Source organism: Gavialis gangeticus, unplaced genomic scaffold (assembly GCF_001723915.1).
Source record: "Gavialis gangeticus isolate Ggan-Ray unplaced genomic scaffold, GavGan_comp1, whole genome shotgun sequence".
In the NCBI taxonomy this organism is placed as follows: Eukaryota; Metazoa; Chordata; order Crocodylia; family Gavialidae; genus Gavialis; species Gavialis gangeticus.
In genome coordinates this window covers 5,675,261-5,694,999 of record NW_017729016.1, presented here as the reverse complement: position 1 = coordinate 5,694,999, position 19,739 = coordinate 5,675,261, and the positions used below count along the sequence as shown (strand labels likewise).

General features: G+C 56.2%; 1 protein-coding gene across 2 annotated transcripts in view; it reads right to left on the bottom strand.

The window, feature by feature from the left end:
- The window catches only part of TRAF7 (TNF receptor associated factor 7), a 37,008-nt gene that overhangs the window by 11,303 nt on the left and 5,966 nt on the right, over positions 1-19,739 (bottom strand). For both annotated transcript variants that reach the window (XM_019512746.1, XM_019512747.1), the window contains exons 2-13: positions 14,557-14,675; positions 14,240-14,297; positions 12,200-12,291; positions 9,469-9,585; positions 8,030-8,122; positions 6,212-6,245; positions 5,075-5,258; positions 4,364-4,498; positions 3,264-3,481; positions 2,908-2,981; positions 2,124-2,172; positions 1,274-1,401 (exon numbers count right to left, since the gene is read on the bottom strand). In XM_019512746.1, coding sequence (XP_019368291.1) covers positions 1,274-1,401; positions 2,124-2,172; positions 2,908-2,981; positions 3,264-3,481; positions 4,364-4,498; positions 5,075-5,258; positions 6,212-6,245; positions 8,030-8,122; positions 9,469-9,585; positions 12,200-12,291; positions 14,240-14,297; positions 14,557-14,637 — 1,263 coding nt within the window. In that variant the 5' untranslated portion in view covers positions 14,638-14,675. The remainder of the gene's footprint in view (positions 1-1,273; positions 1,402-2,123; positions 2,173-2,907; positions 2,982-3,263; positions 3,482-4,363; positions 4,499-5,074; positions 5,259-6,211; positions 6,246-8,029; positions 8,123-9,468; positions 9,586-12,199; positions 12,292-14,239; positions 14,298-14,556; positions 14,676-19,739) is intronic.

The following is a 19,739-nucleotide window of genomic DNA, read 5'->3' as shown; positions in this document are numbered from 1 at the left end:
GACACTGCAGGACAGCTGCTGAGGGGCCTGTGCATTCAGCCTGCCCCTGCTCCTGCTCCTGAACACAGAGCCAGGGAGTGACACCCCTGCATGGCAGCACTGGTGGCTCCAGGCAGTGGAGGGCAGGTCTGAAATTAGGTGCTGTATCTAGAGCAAAGGATGAAAATGTCCAGAGTCCAGCCTTCCCCAGCCTCAGGGGCCTGAAGCTCGTGCCACTTCCCAGGCAGCAAAGTATCCCCAACCCCATCCGTGAGGGAAGGAGGTAAGTACTGCTACTGCCTTCTTTCGGGGCGGGGGGAAATGAGCCTCAGCCATTGCCACAGAGGCTGTCAGTGGTGCTAGAAGACCCCAGCAGTTGTGGAAGTCAAGGGAGCCAAGGGGAGAATGAAAAGGAAGTCAGGCCCTAAGCAGGCAGGCCCAGAGCCCTGCTTTAGCACCAGCCCTGCTCCCAGTAGCTGGGATACTACAACTGGTGTCCCCCTTGCCGTTGTGAAGAGTGAGCTCCCACCCAAGCAGAGCAAAGCTCTCTCCTGCACATGGGACAGGACAGTGGGAAGCAGAGGACAATTTCCCTCCAGTCAAAGGGTCCATATGAATTCTGAACAGGCAGGTCTGCTCTCCCCCATAAAAAAATCAATAATCCAAATGTAGCAAAGATGAGACCATGACAGCTGTGGTTTATGTAGGGCCTACAGCGGGTGGCCAGGCTCTGCAAGTCTCGCCAACCCCCATCCATCACTCCTCAGTGATCAGGAGCCAGAGATGGTAACAATTAGAAGGACTGCTTTCATTGTCCAGGAGCAGCCCTGTCAGTTGGCTCTTTTGAAAACAGGAGGAGGAAAAGCCAACAATGCTGCAGTGGGAAACGGGCGTATTGTACAGGGGAAAAATGTTTTTTTTCTAAATGGGTTTCAGCCACAATGGAAAAGAGAGGCTCAGAGCTGGAAAGACTCAGAGGTGGAAAGACTCAGAGGTGGAAAGACTCAGAGGTGGAAAGCCAGCACAGAGAGGAGCCGAGTGCCCAGAGTGAAGGTATGCTCAGGGTGACAGAACACCCCCTGGAGATGGATTAACACAACCAGTGTTTTCTTGCTGATAACCCGGAAAATGCTCCTTGCCTAGTTGTGCTAGGAAGGAGCCATGGAAGACAGAACCGACCCGGTCAGCTCGGAGGCAGGGCAGGAAGGCAACCCTGGCTCAGACCTGAAGCTGGGGGCTGCACAGTGCCCACGTGCACAGACAAGCATACACGTAAGGCACGCAGGGCACCTACCTTAATGGTTTTGTCCGAAGAGCCACTGAAAAGCAAGTCTCCAATGGAGTAAACGCACAGACACCACACGGGGCCCTGGTGTCCCACAAAAGTGCCCTTGCACTTGAAGATCTGCTGAGGATCGTAGGCTGTGGGATGAGAAGAGGCAGGGTGGGGTTAGGGAACCATGAGGCACCGTGGAGGAGCAAGGCTCTACCAGACCTGAAGACTGACCTGGTGCTCTAAGACCTGGAGTTACATCTGGCAGGCACCACTGGATGGTGGAGTATCACAGGCCCTTGTATTTTACCCAGCTCCCCCCTGTGCGAGTCCCAATAACTTGCCCTAGCTAAAGCCTTTCTTCCCGAAAGGCACCTGGGCTGGATCTAGAGACACAGCAATGGAGAAATCCCTGCCCCGCCTTAGCCGCACGTAGCAGGGCTGAATCACCCCGGCTGTTACAAACGTGCAATCATCTCCATGCCATTTGCCTGGCCGCCCCTTTCAGCCCCCGGGCCAACTTGCCCTTTCTCCTCTAGGTTACAAAGCCCTGTTGCACCACTGTCACCCCAGGCTCTGATGTGGTCTCACAGTCTTGTAAGATGAGCAGGGCGAGCTCTTGAAGCATCTTGCTCTCCCCTCCCAGCCCTCTCATCCTCTGTGGTCTCTCCTGCACCCCCGCAGTCTTTTGGAGATGGATGCTGGTGCAGCCTGTGGCTCTGTCGGGGTTCACCCGCCAGGAGCACAGCATGGCAGACCCTCTGCGAGTCACTGGCTACTCTCTGCACCCAACCCCTTGCTACAGCATCTGCCGTGGAGTCCCAAGGCCAGGCCTAGCGGCAGGGGGAGAAAAGGGCAGGCACATACTCACAGCCCAGGATCCCCATGTTGAGCCGAGCGTTGATGTGTGAGAGCTCGTCCTGGAAGACAAACCACATGCATTAGAAGGGAGAGGGTCTCTTCTCGGCTACCCCAGTCCCGCTGCTGTCACATACCCCCTTCAAACTCTTCAGCCTCCAGGCAGCGTTCTCCCGGCCCAGGGCAGGGCAGAGCTTCCTGTTAGTGCTCAGCCTTGGGCACCTTCTCCGGGAAGAAGGTCACAGGAAGCAAGGGGGTCCCTGATCAGGGCTGACCACATGGGTGTCTTCAGGGCAGAACCTCTACCAGCTTAGTGGGGTCCACGTCAGGGTGGAAACACCTCCCACAAGGCAGCCTCCTTTCCCTCCCATTTGCAGGGTCCCAACAGCAAGCACCGGGTAGAGGAGCTACTGCACCCTGGGGAGTTTGAGCATTCAAACCCAACCATGCCTGAAAACTCTGGCCCACCCCCAGGCCCAGTGCCCCTAGCACTCCCCAGACCAGCTGCGGAGGAGCTGAGCAGCAGCCATCTGAAGCCACTGGAATGGCTTAGCAAAGGCAGATAGCTGGTGGCATCCTCCACCCAACGCTAGATGCCAGCTGTACCCCGAAGCCCCGTGTGTTTTGTGCACCCTGGAGCCCAACCTGGGTGCAGCCAGTCACACTGGGGTGGGATAGAGCAGATGAGAACAGGTCTTGCTCTGCTGAACCCTGGTGACTGCCCAGCACAGCCGGCGGTTAGCCCTTCTTTCCCCTGCCCCGCTGGATCAGCACGGTTAGCCCAGCAGCCAGCTCACATTTAGCATGGAGGCATCCCTGCGGAACTCCATCAGGTCCTCGCTCAGCTTGCTCTGGTTCTCATCCAGCACATCTAGGGCAACAAAGGCAGGCCAGTCACTCCCAAGATTGCCAAGCCAGGACATGCGCTATCCTGGGACATGGGTGTTGACTAGGGATGGCCCCTTTAAACAAGGAAGGCAGAAGAGCTCAGGCAGTCCAGAAAACCCCCTCCCAAAGATGTCTCTGACCTCCAGGGGTCTGCCCAGCCCTGGCTGTGAATGCAGGAGCAATGGGGAATTAAAACCCCCCACCGGAGCTGCCAGCGTGCCCCCAGGGCTTGACAAGGGGCCCGAAGCCTGCCTGGGAGACTCACCAAACTTCAGCTCGAGGTTTTTCTCCAGCTGGTCGATCTTCTCTGAGAGCTTGCCCAGCATGGAGCGCAAGAAGGCGATCTCTTGGTCCTTTTGCGCCATAGCCACCTGCATCTCGTGGAAGCGGTCATCTGTCTGCTGCAGGAACTCCTTCAGGCCCTCAAACTTGCACATCTCCAGGTGCGTCTCGTACGTGTCTTGGTTCCCAATGAATGTGCACCTGGAGGGAGGGGATGAGAGGTGCAGGCTGCAGCAGGGCTGCGCTGGGGTGTGAGGCGCAGGATGCGGGGGGAGGGAGATATACTGCTTTTCTGGCTTCAGAACGGAGGGGAGCTTAGAATAATTGGGATCCCTTGAGCCCCCCACGTCACTCCCCTTTGTCTGTAGGGAGCGAGGACACTACGTGTGGCCCAGCACTTCCACTATGGGCAGTGACTCCCTCATCACACACAAAAGGCCCCCCGTATATACAGGATGAGGCTGCGTCTGTCCCTGATGGTGTGCTGGCCCAGCAATGACCCTCCTGTCCAGGAAGGTATGAGAACAAGCAGCACTCCAGCAGGATTTGGAGGCTGATGGCTCTATGGGTGCTTAGTAAAGGTCCATCCGATGGCTGGGAGAGCTGGCAGGAAAGCTCCAGCTCCCTCAGGGAGCATGGGCTTGGGCTGTTCATCTGGCACCCCAGCTCCTGGCAAGCCATGTCCGTAGACTCCAGGACACAGACACCGTGGGCTTGAGCTACAGTTGCATAGATGCCCCTGTCGCCCAGGTACGAACCCTCCCTCCGTGGATTTGGGCAGATCTGTCATAGCCCTGGCCCCCCTCAGCTGGTTCTTAGGGCCAGGCTGGATGGCACCCAAACAGGCTAGGCTCTCTCATCAAGGAGTACAATGCACTGCCTTTCCCTGCCCTCACAAGCAAGGCCAGGCACCTGGTTTGCTCTCAGGCCCCTACCTGCACTGGAAAGAGATGCCAGGAGTTCACAGAGCTGGAGTAAGCACCCCCGCAAAGGCCAGCCTGGAATGGTGTGCAACTTGCCCCTCATGCCAGGATCTGGGCCCCCTTCCCCAGTCCCGCTCAGCTCACCCTGGGCGCAGCTCACCCATATTTGGAGTGAGGACACTTGATGTGCTCGCACTCCTTGAGATGTGCCTCCAGGTTCATTTTCAGGAGAGGCGGGCAGCTGGGGTTATTGGGGCATCGCACTGGCCTGTAGTCACAGCTGCTTTCGTGATCTCTGTGCAAGCAAGGAGAGGCAAAAAGAGGGCATATCACCAGCAGGGAGAGAGAGCTGGAAACCACGTGGTTTAGCAGGATACAGTGCAAACCGGTCCTTCAGAGATCTCCAGGTAGTTGAAATTCTCTAGAAAGCTGCCTGCCCACTTGGATTTAGCCGACTAGGTCTGAACAAATGTGGAGAGCACCAGCTTCTCCAATGGATGGTCTAGGTCCGGATGCACACAAGTGACACGGCAGCTACAAGCACTGCACAGTGGTTTAGGACAGTAAGTGAAGGGCGCTGTAACATGGGGGTGAGGGGAGCACCTGGCTAAGACAGTGTTTAAAATGCCCCTTCTCCCGTGAGGACCACACTGGGCCAGCTGTGACTCAGGCGGCACCTCCCTCGTCCGAGGCTTGCACTGAGACCCAGGTGAGGAGAGAGCACCCCACAAAGGCACAAGACATCCCTGTGGCCATGTTACCAGAGCATCGCGGTTGCAAGGAGCCACATGTTACAAACACACGAGCAACAGGCTGGCAACGGAGCCCTCCCCTCCCCAACAAGTCCGTGCGCTGGTATTACGGCACTTACTTCCTGGCACTCAGTTTAATTGTAAACGGGCATCCGCGGGGGTCCACCTCGAAGGCGGCGGGCTTGCTGCTGGCAGCGGGCCGGCAGCCATATTTGCAGTGGATGAACAGCTCCCCGATCTGCTCGGCCACAGCAATGTTGTTCACGACCACCGTCAGTTTGGCATTGTCCACAGGGCACTTCTCTGTGGGGCAGAGAGAGGGCAGGGAAGAGAGGGACCAGAACTAACTAAGGCACTGAGAGGACTGAGTAGGAGCAGGGCTGGATCTGTGCTGCCCACTGCTCTGCCCCACCTCCATCTGATATGCCCAGGCCAACAAGCCGGGGGGGCGCACCTCCCTTACTTTGGGCATCCAGTTTTGAACGGGCTGAGAGCTGTAAACCAGCTCTGGTTAAGAGCAAGCAGAGACGCTCCGCTGCACGCTGCTCTGGTGCCTTGGACGGGAGCTGGGAGTTACTCTGCTCCTTGGGGAACCTTCCCAGGTATGAGATGTGAAGTGCAGCAGTAAGAACAGCTGGGCTTCATGCCAGAACAACGGCTCTCAGTGCAGGTTGCAGCCAAAGAGCATTTCTAGCAGCAGGGAGTGCCAGGCTGGGAATGAAGTCTCCACAGATGAACAGGGAGCTAAACAAAGCATACTGAGAGCAAGTGGCCATACCAAGGGGAGCTCCCAGATGGACTCCTGATCCGTGGATGGGACCCAACAAAATGCCCAGTGGAGAGGAGGCAGTGAGGATGCCCCTGTGCAGGGATGCAGACAGCACTGGCCTGCCACCCATGGGAATCACCTGCTGTCCTGGGAGTCATCAACTCCACAGCCCTGGGCTGCTGAACGGCCACAGAGAATCCACTGCAGGCTTTATGCTGAGCCTGGGGCACATGGTGATGGGACCTGAAGCTGAGCAAGTGCTGCGCATAGTCAGGTGGAGCTCATGGGCAGGCCAAGAGCCTGGGATAAGGAGCTATCGGTGGTCGGGGATGCACTGGGTCCCTGGGGCCAAACCTGGGGGGCTCATTCTAGTACCCAGCCATTTATCTGCACATGCTGCAGTTTTGCAAGAGGAGGCAGCGAAGAGAGTGTTAAGTGAAAGGCTCAGAGAAGTGGCAGGGAGAAGGGGTGGTGGCTCTGTACCTACCAGATGTTAAGGCACATCTTCTGCAAAACGTGTGCTGTGGAGACAAAGAGAAACATGACTGTTAGACCCCCCCATGTCGGACACACAACCCCCAGGGGAGGGAGGGAGGTGGTCAGAGACCTGGCCCCTGGGAGTGCAGGACTCTGCCTACTCCATGCCCTGCACCCCAGCACAGCCCTGGGGCCACACGGACGACCTGTGCTGGGTGGAAAGCAGCATGAAGCTGACCATGCAGCCTGATCCTGAGAGGTACCGAGTGCCTGCACGGAAACCATTGGATCTGCACATGCCCTGCGCTGCTCAGGGTACGGGGCCAAGGGCACATTCTGTTGGGCTCTGATTTTTCTAGTCCTGACAAACTTCCTGGGCTCCCCCCACTTCGTAATGCAGAATTTACTGGAACAATCCATAAAATAGACACTGAAGGTGAAACAACGCCGCTCACAGATACTCCCCCTTGGACTGGGCAACCTGGCAAGCTGGTCTGCTGGCTTGCACCCCTCCTTCACCCCTTGACCTTTGTCCAAAATCCAGCTGTGCTGCCAGGAGGATGGAAACCAGCCCTGTTAAACACACCCTAAGTGACTAGTGGGAGACCCAGCATCAGCACTTCTCCCTTAACAATGGGAAGGCACAGGAGGGATTTAAGTAAACCAGTGCCAGCCCAGCCTGGTGCACTGATGTAAAGCAAGGAGAACGAGCGATGTTGTGCTTCGCTGGCTCTCACTTGCTTGGGGGGGGCCCTCTGGAGTCTGTTCAGCTGGGGCCCCTGGGAGCAGGGTCAGAGCTTGGCTTCAAAGCTGGAGAGTTTGCAAGGCATTATTAGAGCCGTTCATTATCTGCAGCTCCGCTGCTGCCTCCCCTTCCTGCCCTGCACAGCTGCTGGCTGCTCTCTCTGGAGCTGCCAAACAAGGGCTGCAAATGAAACAGTCTGTTTCCTGCTCCAGATTCTTTTTCCGTATTACCCAGTGAATCTCAGGCACCCTCCGAGATCGCTCGCTCTGAAGTGCTGTGGGTAATGCGGGCACAGAGGGGCTGGCTGGAAGGGAGCCAGCACTGACTATGGAGGGAGGTCAACCTACTCTGTGCCTCCATAGCTCTCGCTCTGTTCTGGGACCCCCAGTCCTCCCCTAGCATTCAGGGCTCAAATGCTCCAGCCAAGGGGCTGTATTTTCTGTCTGTGCTGCATGAGCTGGGGTAACAAATGGCCTCCATTCAAGTAATAATAACACAAATATTATTTATGTGCTTAATAACCTGGCACAATGTACAGTGCCTCTCAGCAGAGGTTCTTGCAGCCCCTTACGAGCCTTGCCTGTGCTAAGCCTCACATGCCCTTGTGCTGTCAGAATATTTTATTACTGAAAAGCAGCCATCTCTGGGGTGCAGCTTAATGGCCATTTATCCGAGTACAAACAGGCTACACAGCAGCGCTGCTCCGGACAGGAGGTGAAGCATCACAGACCCAGTGGAGGTGATGGGAGGGATTTTACAAGGGGAGGCCAGGGTTCAGTTAACCATACCCCTCTCCCATGAAAGCACCACAGGTCTTTTAACTGCCACCTATAACCTCTGACAGGGCACAGGCATTCACTGGGGCATGGGTTTGGGGCCATCTCACATGGGACGATGCTACTTCGTCATCACCAGTTTTCTCACAGTACCCTGTGATTTCCCTGGGTTGCTGCCCAAGCCCTGACCCAGCTTGGATCGCTCGACCTGACAGCCCCACATTGGGGTGGGAAGGGGTGGGATGGCTGCAGGTGACATGTGTTCCTGGGAAACCCACACGAGCGACATGGAGCGAGACCGCCTTACCCCACACGTCGTGATGACTGGGTCTTTGAATACACTGCAGCACAGCTGGCAGCAAAGCTTCACCGACGGCTGCTCAGCAAACACCAAGGGCTCCTGGACAGGTGGAGAGGAGGAGACGGGGAGAGCGCACATGTGAAACCGGGGCTTCTGCCTGGCAAGGGTGCAACAGCTCGGCAGCAGTGCAGGGAGCATGGGGCAAGGTGTGAGCATACCCACGATGGATTAACCATCCCAGGGCTGTGATGCTACATGATAGCAATGCTGCCATGGGGCTAGCAAAGACACAGGGGACACAAAGGTTCCTTGCAGAGAGCCAGGACCATGAGAACACGCCGGGACCTCTAACGGCTCCAGATAAATTGCCCACTTCTGGTGAGGTGGGACTCCGCCAGGGAATGGGTGAGGCCCTGAGCTATGGCTCTGTTCACTGGCTCCTGGAGCTGCTTGGCACCTGGCAGGACAGGGCTCTGGAGCACAAACTAAACAGGCTGACTTCTCTGCGGCGTAACGTGCCGGAGTCAGGTGAGTATGCACCAGCTGAGAAGCTGGCTCCAGTGCTATACAGCCAGGCAGGAGCACCTGGCTGCATTGCAGCCATGCTGAAGCAGCGAGGGGTAACTTGCATCTAGCATCCAGAAGCCCAGCACAACTGACAGTAGGACACTTTCTATCCCTGTTTCCAAATTCTGCAGGAAAGGGCTTGGCTTCTGCTGGGAGCCCCCAGCTCCACACTAGGTCACGGGCTCAGGCCAAGCTCCTCGAGTGTCTGCGGCACACCTGGGCAGTGCTGCACAGGAGAGGACTCAGCGCTGGGAGATGCTCCACACTGGGCACCTCGGAGTCAGCATATCTACTGTTCTACAGGGCGCCAGCAGCAGCTCCAACCCCAAAAGTGGTACTGTGGGGTCACAAGAGGTTCCGCTTTCCCCAAACCCAGATTGCAAGTGCCTTGGCCCTGGAGGAATTTAACATGGGCCCGTTCCCCACCTCTAGTTAACACCTGCAAGAAGGCAGCCCTGGTGCTTCTCCAGACTGCATGTGGATGGATGCCTGCAGCTGCAGTGGAGTGCCAGGCAGACCAAACAGCAGCGATGGACATGGGCACCTGCAGGCTAAGAGAAATCCACCCCAAACCCCTCTCTGGTGCCTTTCATCTTGGATGCTCTCCTGCAAGGCATGCTGGCATCATTCCCTGCCCTCTGGAGAGCTGGGCAGCCTGGAGACTTGCCTAAGGATGAGCTGGGGGCTGAGCTGGGATAAGAGCACTGAAGTCCTGCCTCCTAGGAACCTGGCAGTGTGGACAGACAGCACTCCCTAAAGCAGAGAAGCACATCGCATCAAAGATGCGGGCATGCTTCGCATTGTGGCTCCTGACACGGACCTCCCCAGGCTCCCAGCATCCTCACTTTGTTCCCTCAGGTGCCCCCCCAAATACCTACTGGCTCCTCCTCTTCCTCGTGCAGCGAGAACGTCGAGCGCAAGGACATGTTGGACTCGGAGTGCAGCGAGCGAACAGAGATCGCCGAGTCAGACTGCCGGGAGGTGCCAATCGGAGGCTTTGAAGGGAACAAAAACAGCCCCAGTTACAACCAGTGGCCCCAAACTCCTGAACGTGGCACAGGGAGCTCCCCCCTCCAAGCAGCTGTGTCGTGGTGAGGGCCCAAGCATCCCACAGGCTGGACAACCTGGCCTGGTCATCTCGCCTGGACTTGACTGCAATGTCATGACCCCCACACGGGCGTGTTGTGCTGCTCCAGTGCAGAGCAGCTATGGGGGATGCACCCCATTAAGCTGTCCCCCCTTGATAACTCTCCTTGGGGTCCATCTTTCCAGATACTTACAGTGCCTCCTTGCAAAGCAAGGGCTTGGGAGAACTATTCCTTTGCAGAAACCTCAGTAAATCTCCCCCTGAGACAGCTGCAGCCCGGCAGTTTCTAGAATCCCTGCACTCGCACTTGTTGTTTCGCTTGCTATCTAACTTCTGCCAAATGTCTTTGCGTAAATGTGCAGACTTCCTCCTATTCAATTCAGTCACAGCCTCACTTGTCGCTTCCTGTTTGGGAGGGGAGAACGAAGCAGCCACTGCACGCACCAATCAAGACGGTCACCCCGGCTGCAGGTTCTTTGGGATTGGCTTTGCAGAGGATGTTGCCACTGGAATATTAACCATCAGTGCATCTCTCAGGGTGCCCGACTCAGCAGTAGAGCAACAATGGAGAAGGCTTTCCAGAGCCAGGGGGAGGGGAATGTGATAGACACAGAACAGCCCGTAGTGTGGGCACCGCACCTTGGTACCAGAGGGACATGGGCAAACTGGGAAGAGTTTGAAGGGAAGCAGCCACCCCCTTGGGGAGCAGGAGGCCAACAGAGCCCAAGCAGGGACAACGTACAGGTTAGCCCTGCAAACGCCTGGCCCATGGGGCTCTGCTCCTGTGCCTAACCCCATGAAAGCCAGCAGGACTCCACACGTACAGGTCTGCAAGAGCCAGCCCAAGGGCCAGGGGGAAATGGGTCACCTGGGCCCCTGAAGCAGGAGCCAACACAGGCTGAATGTCACAAGTAGCATCCTAACAGCTGTCGGGAGCCATCCCCAAGGGACATGGGGGGAGCCCGGCTGCTTTGGGGTGCTGAAACGAAAGCAGACAAACTGCTGGAGCATGTCCTGCAGGGGAAGGAGCCTTCCCCGTAGGGCCCAGGAGATGGGGCCCCGATGGGTTTGCGCAGCTTTGCTGGCCACTGCCGTATGCTGCTGAGAGTCAAGCATCTTAGCACAAATGCACTTGCTTATAAGCCAGAGTGTATAATAATAATGAGATTACGGTTCTAAACCTGGGCTGAAGGGTTACAATGGACGAAATCAGCTTTACGTGTTTATCCAGGAATTTCTGTTGCCAGTGGGGAAAGTGATAATAGCCATGAGTTATTAGAGCTCCACGGATGCCTGCAGCAGATCTCCACTGTGGGGGTGACGGGGGCACAGCATCATTGCTGGGAGGACGCTGTGGGGGTCAGAGCTGTGAGCAGCAATAACCCATGGGCACCGGAGGCTTCGAGCAGCAGGGCCAGGACAAACTGGTTCATACTGGAGGGAGGGCAGGTGCGTCAGGTTATTTAGGGAGGTGAATCAAACTCTGCTAGTAGAACAGGCCAGACCGCCACATTCTGGCTGGCTGGAAATTACCACCTGGCTGCTGTGATTGTAGGGCTAATGGAAACCAGAGGCCTGTGGACGTTTGTGGACCCTCACACTGGTGCGCCTGCATGAAAGCACCAAAGCAGGAGGTCCCAGCAGCCGGCACTGCCCCAGGACAAGGTGGTAGCTGGGCTGCGTTGTCAGCTAGACTACACCCGCTAAGGCTTAGACTGCGAGATCCTTGGGGCAGGGACTGTTACCCATTGTGTGTGTCCAGTGCCTCTCACCAGGGTCCGAGCCCCAGGTGGGACCTTCACACTCTGCCACAGGACAGAAAAGTGACCAAAGGCCCAGCAAGCTGCAGTAACTGCCTGTCACACGCAGTCCGGCTTCCTGCAGCACAAGGATTTGGATGCTCAGCTCCAGTGCTGCTGCTGCTCTGTGGTCAGAAGCCCCATCTAGAGGCACGAGCAGGAAAATGCTGCCTGGAAAGCAGTTCCTAGTCCAAGTTGCACTGCCAGGGTTGCAGAGCCTGGCTAGGGCCCACAGGTCTCAAGCTGTTCCCAAACCAGCCTTGCCCTCCACTCTGTTCTCCCTCCAGAGGAGGAGGGATGGACTCGGGGCCAAGCGCTCACATGGCATAGGTCAGCACATTAGTTCGGGGTCTGCGGAAGCATCTGGCAGGTGACATTTTTACTCCCAAGTCTCAAAGATCAGGCCCCTTGCTTCTGCAGCTACAACTGCATTCTGGAGTCCTGTGCATGACCTCAGCCCCCGGTGAGGAGCTTAGTGCAAACAGCTCATACCTGCCAGCACCTGGGGCCTAGACTCTGCCCACAAAACAAGGAGAGCAAGGCCCAGCTTGTAGGTCTCTAACCCATGCAAAGCCCAAGCAGGGGCTGCCTTGTAGGCCAGAGACCAGTCCTGCCAGGCTCTCTCAGAGGGGACAGTCAGGTGTCAGCACTCCCGCACTACCCCCTTCTCTCCGTGACACCCTGCAAACACAGTGGGAAAGGCTGCTGGAGCGGTGTACATACCATGCCATCGTCCTCATCCCGGGGCGAATAGGTGAGGGTGCTGGACGACGATGGTGTCCGGCGGTGCTGCTTGAAGGTGTTGGCTCCATCCGCTGGAAAGCCAGAGATGCAGTTAAGAGCCCAGCAGCTCCCCAGCACATCATGTCTTTGTCATCAGGGTGCTGGCAACAGCCAGGATAAAGGGAGAGGAACAGGGATTTCTCTGCTCCGCTGACTGCCCTGGAAGCCCCAGGGAGAGCACAGCAATCACACACAACAGCCACATGTGGCTTTGTAGAGACAGCTGGGTGAGGAGTAAGTGAAATGGCTGTTTTGCCATTTAGAATAATACTAAAAGGAAGCCTTTGGCAGCCCTGATCTCCCATTTAAACAGTTTCCCTCGGGGAAGCCTGGCTATTCCTTGCACCTGAACAGTTGCTAGAACTACAGGCTGGGGAACTCCCTTCTCATCAGTGCAGAGACAGAAAAGCATCTTGGAGTCGTCACTGATGCCAAGATGAACATGGGCCAGCAGTGTGAGGATGCGGTCAGGAAGGCCAACTGTACCTTGTCATGCATCCACAGATGCATCTCGAGCAGGTCCAAGGAGGTGATCCTCCCCCTCTATGCGGCACTGGTCAGGCCGCAGCTGGAGTACTGCGTCCAGTTCTGGGTGCCGCACTTTAGGGGGGATGTGGACAGCATGGAGAGGGTCCAGAGGCCACTCGCATGGTCAGGGGGCAGCAGGGCAGGCCCTATGAGGAGAGGCTACGGGACCTGAACCTGTTCAGCCTCCACAAGAGAAGGCTGAGGGGGATCTCGTGGCCTGTTACAAACTAGTCAGGGGGGACCAGCAGGCACTGGGGAAGTCCCTGTTCCCCCGAGCACTGCCAGGAGTGACCAGGAATAACGGTCACAAGCTGGCAGAGGGGAGATTCAGGCTAGACATCAGGAGATGCGACTTCACAGTGAGGGCGGCTAGGATCTGGAACCAACTTCCAAGAGAAGTGGTGCTGGCTCCTACCCTGGGGAGCTTTAAGAGGAGGCTAGATGTACACCTTGCTGGGGTCGTTTGACCCCAGTACTCTTTCCTGCCATGGCAGGGGTCGGAGTCAATAATCTGCTCAGGTCCCTTCCGACCCGACCAACTATGAAACTGAGTCAGAGATGAAGCGCGACCGTCCGAGAACTGACTGGCATCTGGTCTACATGCATGACTACCCCTGAAGCTGGTACTGGTAAGTGTAACTGCAACTCTGCCCCCCGAAGGTTTGCTTTCCAGGACATGGGCTGATCACACTTCCAACGGCAGTGGGGGCCAACCTTTTGGCAGGCATGCCACAAATTAGCTTTGTAGCTTGAGTGCCACTCTGATCCCTTTCTCTTACCTGATCTGCTGCTCAGTTTTCTGCTCCCTAACCAAGCTGCTGCTCTGCCTTTTGCTCCACACCCTATCTGCCACATGCCAGACACAGAGGCTGCCTGTGCCATTTTCAGATGCAGCAGGCGCTCTTCTTTGCTGAATCAAAAGCACCTTTAGCAAACCAGGCAAAGCCTGAATTAACCTTGCTAATGACACATGCCCAGGTCAAACACCTTCCCATGGGTCACAGCCCTGTCGGCCTGGTGTTTTAAGTCAACAAAAAACAAGGACTTTTTGTAAAAGGGAAGGGGTGTTTCCCACCTCCCCTGCCCAGTCAGGTTTAGCAAAGGGTTTTGATTTAAACCTTCAAAATCATTCACACAGAGGTAGAAGGCAAGGAGAGAGAGTCTGGGCTTAGGACATCATATCAGGAGAAGGGGACTGTAATTGGAAGCAGGGATGTAACAGAGACGGCTGTACAGACCTAAGGGTAGCAGGGGCTTCTCAAGGACTCTTGTTTAACGGACACCTGACAGGAGAGTAGTTCAATGGAGTTATTTCTATCCTATTTTGGTGTTCGGTTCGAATCAGTAGTGTTGTGTTCACATGTGACTAGAGACAGCACCTGGATGGCTGTTCCCCTGGGAAGAGGCAGTGATGCCCTTTGTCACAGTCAGTGAAGCCTGGAAGATGCTCACCTTTTGTGATGGTCGTGACAGCAGAATAGGCAGGTCCAAAAGTGGTTTCCATTCTCGTCTGAAACAGAGACAGGATTAACATCACCGAGGGCCCATCCAGCCAGACTGGGGCTGCAGTCCAGTTCAATAAACCACCGCAGGAGATTCCCAGCAGTTCCCAAGGCTTTATTTTCAAAGGCTGCACCTGTCAGAGGGTCCCTAGGACCATGTTTTCAAGCATCGTATTTATCCTCTCAAAAGTAAGAGATGAGAGAAGAGAAGACCGCAAGCTCCCCTCTCCCCAAAGGGAAGCAACCTGCGGCTGCCCCGGTCCTTACCCCGTTAGTGTTCTCGGAAGTAGTGATGCTTGTTGCGCCGCTGGAGAAACGATTGTAGCGAGCGCTCTTGTTTGAGCTCATAATCTAGCCCAGCATCGATTAGTCACGGGAAGTTTGCACTGTTAAAAAAGAATGAGCGTGAAGGTTAAGGGGGTTCTTGTTGTGGTTGTTTTTCTGCCCAGGCAAATGGCACCATGAAAACAGGCCTTGTAGTTCTCAGCTCCTTCCAACATACCCTGAACCTGCACAGTCTTATCCGTACTAATACAGGCCTCGTTTTGCAAAAGCAATGGGTAAACTTACTGCACCTCACTGGAGTCCACGTTTTAGGAGGGGGAGACACTTGGGCACTCTCTGGAACACCAGAAACAGCGGCACCCAAAACAACTAGCCATTTCTGAGGTCGCATTGGAGCACGGTTGTAGCCATGAAATGAGAGGCAAGGATTTTTGTGGGTGATGCCTTTTAATAGACCGGCTGCACAGCTGGGATAGACAGGGACAAGCTTTCAGATGCAGAGCATTCTTCTTGAGGTCTGACCTGAGGCTGGTCCAGTGAAAGGTATCACCCAACGTTTAAACGTGGGGGCTGACACTAACAGCAAATGCCTGGGTCTCTTCTCAGAAGCCAGCCCCCATGAAAACAGCATCCCACCCACAGCAATTCACAGGAGACTCTTTAGGAGTAAGAACGTACTCTGCTTTCTAGGATCCACTACCTGTGCCGTACAAACAGCACCTCAGAAATGCAGCCACCTCTGGGGTGGAGCATGGCAGCAAGTGCACAGCAAACTACACAACAGAAGGAGGGAGAATTTTGGCCAAGGACGTTGGGACAAACCTGATGTGACAGGGGAGCTTGTGTGTCCAGAGAGGGCAAACAGGACAGCCGGCTTGACCTTAGAGGGACCCTCATACAGCACCACACAAGGATCAGGCTGAGCCAGCCCTGCTGGGTTGGACATCCACAGACCAGGGATGCCCACATTTATTCTCCCACACCTTGGTGCCGAAGGCACCATCCCAATACAGACCAACACTCCACAGGCCCTCCCACCCCAGAGCTGTCGCTGGGAGGCACAAGATCAACCTGATCACATTGCCTCACTTCAGGGCCACCCAACGGCCAAGGGAGGGTCCCCTGGAAACCCGGCAACGTTCTCCAAGCTTCAGCTGGGTGGGAAGGAAGGGGGCTTGCAAAGGGGGCTTTCAAGATAACCTCTTTGCCCCAGAACTCCCAGCCCGACACCCGGTCAGTGCCAGGCCCCCCAGCTGCCTTGCAGTCAAGAAGAGCACAGTGACACAGGCTCCAGCCACCTTGTGAGAGCTTCCAGAGGACCTGCACGGCCCTGTGCCTTCCCAGGAGGAAGCAGGGCTGTGCCTTCAGCTCAGGCATGGATACGGCACTTGGCTTTCTTTACAGTTAAAATTAACCCCGCCAGGTCCTTTCACAGCGAGCTACGTAGGAAGGGCAATGGCCAGGGAACCAGCTGCTCCTCAACCTTTGTGATTTGTGGAGCAAGGCCCCAGTGCCTGCTGGAAATGTCAGGCAGGCCTCAGCCCTATTGCTGCTTCCCCCAGGGCTTCGTCCTCCTTTCATGTCTCTTAGTCAGTGGTTTGAGCTGTGTTGCTAGGTTAAATCCACAGAGTCAAACTTTTGCCCAGTAGTAATCCCTCGACACACCAAGTCTGCACCTTCTTGAACACCAGCAGAAGCCTGATCCTGCGTGGTTAGTTGAACACCTTGCTGGGGTCGTTTGACCCCAGTACTCTTTCCTGCCATGGCGGGGGGTCGGACTAGATGATCTTCTCAGGTCCCTTCCGACCCTAGAAACTATGAAACTATGAAACCTTGCGGGCATGGAACAACATCGGTGACTTAGCAAACACCACGTTTAACATGCCCTTCACACTCTGCTCATTTATGTGCTTGTTTCTTCTGTCTGCCCACAGGATGAAAACCAGTGGCAGCTGTCTCATCCCTCCAGTTCCAGGAGATAGGTGTCAGGTTTTGTCGTGAGAGTCAGGGTCCTGGTTTGTTACTACAGGTCGGGACTGGAGGCTGGGCTCCGATCCTGTGATCTGATGTGCATGCTCACAGGCAGTCACCAGGCCATGACCTTCAGGCAGGCTGGAAAATGGACTGGGCCTAGGTTGGTAACGGCAAGGTAGCTTGTGTGCTCTCCAACACCAAATCTTCTGTTCAGGAGGCACTGCAAGGAAAGCCCTTCATCATCCTTGATGCTGAGAGAAGAGAAAGGGTGGGTTCAAGTTCAGGACAAGTCATCCCTACCTACCCCCTATGAGTCACACGACTATGGAGAGAAGTCTCGCTGCCTAAAGGAGAAACTCCTCCCTCCCTGCTGCCGTGGGTCAATGCCTCTTGGGTGGAAGGGCACCAGCCCCTCTCCACCTGACGCCCACAATCTCTCTGGGTACAAATGGATGCATTAGCAACAAGATACCACGGGCTCTCGGAAATCACGTCCTTGACAAGTAACGAACAGCCACGTCGTGGAGCACAGCCACGCTAAGTCGGTAATGCAAATATCTGACAGGGATGGAGCAGCTCTGGGGGCTGGGAGCATGGCAGAGAGCTCCTCACCAGGTCACGCTCAAAGGCAGGTTGGTGGAGGATGTTGTCAGGCCTCTGATGCCTGCACGGATCCTACTGGCGTGACAGAGGCAGACTGCGGTGCTGCACATCAATGGCTGCAGGACTCAATCCAGTTTCACGGTGCAGCAATTTCAGCAGACAGAACACACATTTGGTGGAAGCTGTCCCGCCCTACTCCAAGCCAAGGGGTACCAGCCGCAGACGGCACGGGGGAGCCTTCACTGCTGGGTCTGCCCTAGGAAGAAGAAGGGACTTTGCATCTGAAAGGCACAACACTGAGGAAAGTCCCAGAGACGTCCAGCTTTGCACGAGGCATGGCTAAATCCTTGCGTTCCCTGGACAGGGCAGTGACATTCAGAGGCCTAGTGGGAGGCAGCATCTGACCGACAGCTGCATGGAGAAGGCAGAACTGTGCCTCACACCAACAGGCTGAGCATGCTTCACCAAAAAGGACCCTCACTCCTCATTTCAGGAGTGAGCAGGGAGGAGGAAGCAGCCTCTACGGCCAGCGACTGGCCAACGCAGGGTTTCTGGCCCATTTCTCAACAGCATCTGGTTCCAAGCCACTGGCAGAGACGTGACGCCGGACGAGATGAACCCTGCTCTAGCAGCTACTTCCCTCTCCAGGACTCACTCCCATCCTGGCTGAGATGTCAGGACCTCCGGGGCAGAGGCTGTCTTTCTGTCCTGTCTGTGATCTTAATGACGATGCTGAGCTTTTCTCTAGCGTTTTCCAACCAGAGATCCCACAGCACTTTGCAGAGGAGGTCAGTGGCACCCCCACATTACAGAGAAGAAAAGGAGGAGCAGATTAGGATTAATCTCCACGAGATCCCCAGCGAAGCATGGCACCCAGGTCCCAGTCCAGTGCTCCACCCACAGACCTCACTGGGCCCTGGCCCAGCCCTGCCTGATTGCAGAACACCCTTGTAATTCTGGATTCGCTTTTTAGAGGTTCCCTTGCAAGCAGGAGAAGCCTGCAGAGGCGTGGGGCAGCTTTACTGCCCCTTCTGCGCACGGGTCATCAGCACGGTGCTAGGGCATGCCTGGCCTGGTGCTCCCAACGGCCCTTTTATTGTACAACAATCATCCAGTCTGAGAGAACAGTTGTTTGGTCAATACCTGCTCCCCAGGAGTGAGCTGTGGCCTGAGGAACTGAGTGACCACAGCTGGCCTTGGAGACAGCCTCTTCCAGTCCTGCCAGAGCAGTGCCAGAGACGCTGGGCTGAGTGGTGCCGCTTTCAGAATAAGGGGAGTGAGAAGCAGGGTGCTGCGGCCATCCAGGGCCGCACAGGCAGGGCACTGCCTCGCGGCCCCGAGGAGCCGGCACTCCACCAGCAGGGCCCTCCTGGAGGGGCTCTGCAAGCACAAATACCGGGAGGAGAGGAGCAGGCAACAGGGGAGATGCAAAAGATCTGAGTTCCCCCGCAGGCTCCTGGGTGAGCCACGGCAGCCGCTACTGCTCTGGGCCCCACAGCCTGCCCACTGGCCAGTCTGCGGTGTGCCTTGAAGGCTTCTCGCACACCTGCTGGGTCCCAAGCCCTACCCAGGCTGGATTAACAAACAACACACCCTCCAGTGCATGCCTCCCCTGGCCAGGCCTTCAATCGCTTCCTGCTGGTGCGTGCAGAGAGGACAATGAGCACAGGGGAGCCTAGAGCACGAGGAGATCAAGCTGGGAAGCAGGCAACCCAAGAGCAGGCAGCGCAGCTGGGAAACTACCAGGTGACAGACTCACAGCCCGAGTCTGTTTGGTGCTCACTGGAAGCAGGAGCGTCAAGGAGGACATTCCCCTTCGTACGCCTGCTCCGAAGACCGCTGGAACAGATGGGCACTCTCCCAATGACCAAGAGCCCCTGCATCGTGTCCCAGAGCAGGAAGGGGCTGCTAGCGTAGGCTATGGGGTTCTCCACAATGCTTTCAAGCCACCCCCTGGGTGCAGCAGAGGCAGACCAAGGGCAGTCTGCTCCACGTCACCTCTGAGTAGGGAAAGAGAGGAAGAGGAGCCATGGAAGGAATGCTGGTGGCAGACAGCAGGCACCGCAGACTGCATTAGCTTTTGCCTCTAGCCACTTGACTCACCACGTATAGGAGAGATTTACCAGACACAACAGCATCCCTGGGACACATGCCCCCATGGCTCACCAAAAGCATCCGGGAATGTCCCTAGCTAAAAGGGAGGCGCACACCCGATGGAAAGGAGGGGCCATCACCAGGGATGACTACACTGCGGTTGCTCAGGGCTGAAGGGGGGGTCAGGAAGGCCACGGCAGAGATGGAACTGACACTAGCTTCCCGGATCCAGGACAATAAGAAGTCCTTCTTTAAATACACAGGGGGCAAAACGAAGGTACCGGGTAACGTGGGGCCCCTGCAGGACAAGCTAGGAAATTTGGTCGTCACACCAGATGACAAAGCTAACGTGTTTAACGATTTCTTTGCCTCCATCTTCCTAAGCAGGGACCAGAACAGCCACCCCCCGCTGGGCCCCCCTCAGGCCCCAGGGGAGGCACACCTGGGCCAAGGGTTAGTGAGGAACTAGTTAGGGAGCTTCTGGAGGGACTGGA